Source organism: Myotis nattereri, assembly GCF_964212035.1.
Source record: "Myotis nattereri genome assembly, chromosome: 15".
NCBI lineage: Eukaryota > Metazoa > Chordata > Mammalia > Chiroptera > Vespertilionidae > Myotis > Myotis nattereri.
This window is the reverse complement of record NC_138090.1, coordinates 44,782,510-44,787,757: the sequence shown is the minus strand read 5'-3', so window position 1 is coordinate 44,787,757 and position 5,248 is coordinate 44,782,510. Positions and strand designations below refer to the sequence as shown.

Below are 5,248 nucleotides of genomic sequence, written 5' to 3'. Positions count from 1 at the left end.
GCAGGATCGCATCATGGACCCCGCCAGGAAAGCAGGTGCCCAGGCAGTGGTCTGGACTACAGGTTGGCTGCTGCTGCTGCTGCCCATGCTGCTCCAAGGTACGTCTGGGTAGCTAAGTTGGTTAGAGCGTCGTCCCCATAGCTAAGGTTGTGGGTTCCATCCCTGGCCAGGGTACCTGTAAGGATCAACCAATGAATGCATAAATAAGTGGAGCAACAAATCGGTGTTTCTCTCTCCCCCCCACCCCTAAAAAAAGATAAATAAACAAAAAGAAGGTGGGTCTTCTGGGGAGAGGAGTGGAGGGGGCAGCGTGGGGCCCCAGGAAAGAGGGTCCCCTCACTCCCTACAGAGGGGGCTGTGGGAAGGACCTGGCATCCGGAGGAGAAGGGCTATGTATGGGAATGATCCTCTGCCCTGGTCAGAAGGGGCTGTGGGAAGGGTCCCCCATTCTGGGCAGAGGGGACTGTGGGAACGATTCCTGCCCTGGGGGAGGGGCCTGTGGGAAAAACTCTTCCAACCCGAGCAGAGGGGTCTTGTGGGAAGGGATCCCTCACTGAGCTACTCATCTGTGGGAAAAATCCTCCCATCCTGAGCGCAGAGGTGTGGGAAGGTGCTCCCCCTTCATGGCAGAGTTCTCCCAGGGCTTCCGGTCAGGGATGGGGCACCTTGGGCCTAGGGCTCCCCCTGTGGGCCTAGGGGGCTTGAAGGAAAGGGACACAGTGTCTCCCCTGACCCCATATTGGTGGGAAGCTTTTCCTTACTCCTGCCCTGGAAAAGGATGTGCAAGAGGATTGTCTCGTCCTGGGGAGCGAGGGCGTGGGAAGGGGCGCCCTCCGTTGGGGGGAGGGGGGCGGGAGGCGGCTTAAGCAGCGGTCCACTCCACCTCGCCCCCAGGAGCTCAGGCCCTGGAGTGCTACAGCTGCGTGCAGAAAGCCGATGACGGGTGCTCTCCGCAGAAGACCAAGACCGTGAAGTGCGCGCCGGGCGTGGAAGTCTGCACGGAGGCCGTGGGGGCGGTGGAGACCAGTGAGTGGGGCCCCCTGGCCCGCGTACCTCCTCCTCCGAGCTCCTCCAGCCAGGCCCCGCCCCCTTATAGTCCAGCCCCTCCCCCTGAACTTGGCCACCCCCCCCCCCCCCCCACCCCCAGTAGCCCTGTCCCTCCCTTTCTGCCTGGCCCGGGCCCTGCCACAACATCGGGCCATTAGGGCTTAGAGGGCGGCGGGCTGAGAGTTGAGAAGTGGGTGGGTGAACCAGCAAGAACCAGGATCTGGGACCCCGGCCCCTTCTGGAGCACACCCTGTCCATTTCTGCGCCACCACGATCTCCCTGCCTTCTGCTGTCCCTGCCCGAATGTTCTCCTCCCCAACCCAGCCTCGCCTATCCAATGGGGCCCTGGCGATGGAGATTCTGTAGAGTCTTCTAGGTTCCCCAGGCGGAGGCCTGGACGCTCAGACCCACATCCCACCCGTGTCCGAGGCCGCAGCTCCCAGGAGGCCCCGCCCCTCTCTGATCCTGTGCCTTTCTGTCAGCCTCCCAGTTCCTTCTCAGGGTGCCTTCTTATAGCTACCACCCCTGCCCCCCATTCTGCTCAATCTGTCGGCCTGGCAGCCCCTCGGGTTCAGCTTTTTGAAGTTCCGCCCCTCCGTTTGTCATTGTCTCCTCGATCGGCTCTTCCTGAGGGCCTCGCCTCCTCTGATCCCCCTCCCCTTCCCTCCCGTAGTCCACGGGCAGTTCTCGGTGGCAGTGCGCGGCTGCGGGTCCGGACTCCCGGGCAAGAATGACCGCGGACTGGACCTTTTCGGGCTTCTGGCCTTCATCCAGCTGCAGCAGTGCGCCCAGGACCGCTGCAACGCCAAGCTCAACCTCTCCACGCGAGCGCTCACCCCCGCAGGTCGGTGGGAGCGGGCCCCAGACCCAGGGCGGAGCGTGTGGGGCCGGAGCCGCTAGGGGTGCTCGCCAGCCCGACGCCCGAGAGCGCAGAGGAGGCTGGGGCGGGGCCCCGGGGCAACCGGGGGGGGGGGGGGCCCGCCCACCGCTGCAGGCACCTGCGGGGCTGGGCGCCAGGGGCGGGTTCACCGGGTGGGACGGAGCTGGAGGCTGAACTAGGGTCGGACGAGGTGGGGAGTCGTGGGCTGGAGCCGCCCCAGGCCGAAGTGTGCTTTCCGAACCATGTTTTTTTAAATTAAAAACAATATTTTTATTGATTTCAGAGAGGAAGGAAAGAGAGGGAGAGAGAGATAGACACATCAATGCTGAGAATCATTGATTGGCTGCCTCGTGCACGCCTGGGGATCGAGCCTGACACCCGGGCATGAGCCCTGGACTGGAATCGAACCCGGGACCCTTCCGTCCGCAGGCCAATGCTCTATCCACTGAGCAACCCGCCAGGGCCCGAACCTTCTTGACCCCTTCCTCACACCCGCTCCCTCTCCCTCGTAGGTAATGAGAGTGCGTACCAGCCCAACGGCGCCGAGTGCTACAGCTGCGTGGGGCTGAGCCACGAGGAGTGCCAGGGCACCGCGCCGCCCGTCGTGAGCTGCTACAACGCCAGCGACCGCGTCTACCAGGGCTGTTTCGACGGCAACGTCACCCTGATGGCAGGTGAGCGAGCCGCGGCGCAGGGGCGGCGGCACTGGCAGCCTTTCCGAGGCCTCCCGGGCGACGGCAGCCCTTTATGCAAAGGGTCCCCCCCACCTCCGACGCACTCTGGGCGCTGCCGGCCTAAGTTCTCGTCTTGTTTTCAGAGCTTCTTGAGAAACGCAGTCCCAGGGCATGGGGATAGGATGCTTTCTGTCCTAGTTTTTTCGGGAGATGCATTTCCATAGAGGCCTGCTGAGTGCAGAACGCAGGGACGTGCCGTGGGAAGTATATTTACACCTTCAAGCGTCTACCCGGGCATTGAGGGGGAATCTGGTTCTGACTCCGTACAACTCAAGCGGTTAGGGTGCCCCCCTAAACCACATAGGAGAGGTGTGGGTCAGCCTCTTGGCCTCTGCCTCGGGGAATCATGGGAGATGAAGTTCTTCAGTCCCTCCCACCGCCCACCCCTCTGCCAGGTGTATTATGAGAGGGTAATTCTAACTCTAGGACTAAATATTGGCGGTGTTATGCGGGGGGGTGGGGGGGTGGGGGGGGAGGGGGGGAAAGTGGGGGACTTTTGCTCTTCTCTTTGTGGTTCAGCCTCTCAAACTACTACAGGAAATGTGACCCATCCTATGCCAAGGAGGGGGACAGTGTTTCTCCAAGTGAGGCCTGAATTGAGACTTTTGGATCAATGGAACCAGAGCCCCTCTGTCCCCTGTTTTGGAGTTTTTTAAAAAATATATATTTTGGTTGATTTCAGAAAGGAAGGGAGAGGGAGGGAGAAATAGAAACAGCAAGAATCATTGATCAGCTGCCTCCTGCACGCCCCCTACTGGAGATGGAGCCTGCAACCCCGGCAGGTGCCCTTGACCGGAATTGAACCTGGGACCCTTTTGTCCCCAAGCCGACGCTCTATCCACTGAGCCAACCCAGCGAGGGCTGTTTTTGGAGGTTTTTGCCTCTAAGTTTTACTCTGGCGGGCCTACCCGGCCCTGTCTTCAACGCCCGGCCTGTGTGTGTCTCCCTCCTCAGCCAACGTGACCGTGTCCTTGCCTGTCCGGGGCTGCGTCCAGGACGAGTTCTGCACCCGGGACGCGGTGACAGGCCCCGGCTTCACGCTCAGCGGCTCCTGCTGCAAGGGGCCCCGCTGCAACGCAGACCTCCGCAACAAGACCTTCTTCTCCCCGCGAATCCCGCCCCTGGTCCTGCTCCCCGTCCCTCGGTCCACCCCTCCGGCCACCAGCACCCCGGTGGCCACTACCTCCGCCCGAGCGCCGACCAAGCCCGTCGCCACCACCAAGTCCAGCCCCGCCTCCGCCAGCCAGACCCCCCCGAAGGCGGTAGAACCCCAGACGGCGCACAAAGAGGAGTCCAGCGTGGCCGGAGGCGCCGCGGGCCACCAGGACCGCAGCAATAAGGAGCAGTACCCCACGAAAACGTGGGCCCATAACCAAGGCTCGGCAGCGCCCGCGGCCGGGCTGGCGGCTCTGCTGCTGGCTGTGGCTGCTGGCGCCCTACTATGAGCTCCTCCTCCGCCTGGGAGCCTCCTCCCGGCCCTCCTGCCCTCGCCCTGGGTACCCTCCCCTCCCCGCTCCGCCACTGGACTGGGCTGGCCCAGCCCCTGTTCTTCCATTTACCTCACTCAGTACCCAGCTTCCGCTGCGCTGGCTTGCGGCTCCGGGAAATAAAGGGACCTTTGTACATATCCTCTGGGTGTTGTAGCTTTTTGAGGCAGCAAATGTATCCCCCGAATCCTAGTCTCTCCCCTGTGCTCATGGTGACATTGTCCCCGGGACTGCGGGAGAGACCGCTATGAGCCTTCCCAGAGCCAACCTGGAAGGTGGGGGCAGAGCGGGGCAGTGGGTGCCTCCTCTGCGGGTGGCGGGCGGCTCTGCCCGGCATCTCTGTGGGAACCGTCTCAGCGGCTGTCTTCCCGACTAGACTGTGAGCTCCTCAAGGGCAGGGACCGAGCCTTATGCCTCTGTGGTCAGTTTCTGGAACGTAAAGGCCTCAATAAAAGTTGGATTACTTTGTACAGTGTTTCGAAGGAGTCATTTCTACCTCGTTTCTTCCAATGGCCTCTTGAAGCTGAGCCAGGGAAGAAGTGCCAAGACCTTCCTTTAACAGAGGAGCTGAGATAGCCCGGGGGGAGTCTGGGTTTGAACAACTTTCTTTTTCATTATTATTATTATTTTAAATTTATTGCTTAAAGTCTTTTTCATTATTTTTTAAAATGTATTTTTTATTTGACTTCAGAGAGGAAGGGAGAGGGAGGGAGGGAGAGAAACATCAATGATGAGAGAGAATCATTGATCAGCTGCCTCCCACATGCCCCTTTCTGGGGTCAGGCCTGAAATCTGGGCCTCTGCCCTGACCGGGAATCAAACCACGACCTCCTAGTTCATAGACTGAGGCTCAGCCACGGAGCCACACGGAGCCACTTTTATTTATTGATTTTAGAGAGAGAGGAAGGGGGGGGGGAGAGATTTGTTGTTCCATTTATTTTGCATTCATTGGTTGATTCTTATCTGTGCTCTGAATGGGGATCGAACCTGCAACCTTGGTGCATTGGGACAGTGCTTTAAGAGCTTCCCTGCCAGGTGCCAGCTAATTAATTAATTAACTAATTAATTAATATTGTTGACATTATTACAGATGTCCCCCA

The 5,248-nt window shown here is 60.1% G+C and overlaps 1 protein-coding gene across 1 annotated transcript; it reads left to right on the top strand.

Annotated features, from left to right (window-relative positions):
- Positions 1-4,622, top strand: LYPD3 (LY6/PLAUR domain containing 3). The gene is made up of 5 exons (XM_081108271.1): positions 1-98; positions 895-1,026; positions 1,721-1,891; positions 2,440-2,601; positions 3,616-4,622. Exons 1-5 carry the CDS (start codon positions 14-16, stop codon positions 4,104-4,106), a joined length of 1,041 nt encoding a protein of 346 aa, XP_080964397.1. The 5' UTR covers positions 1-13; the 3' UTR covers positions 4,107-4,622.
- Positions 4,623-5,248: the final 626 nt, after the last annotated feature.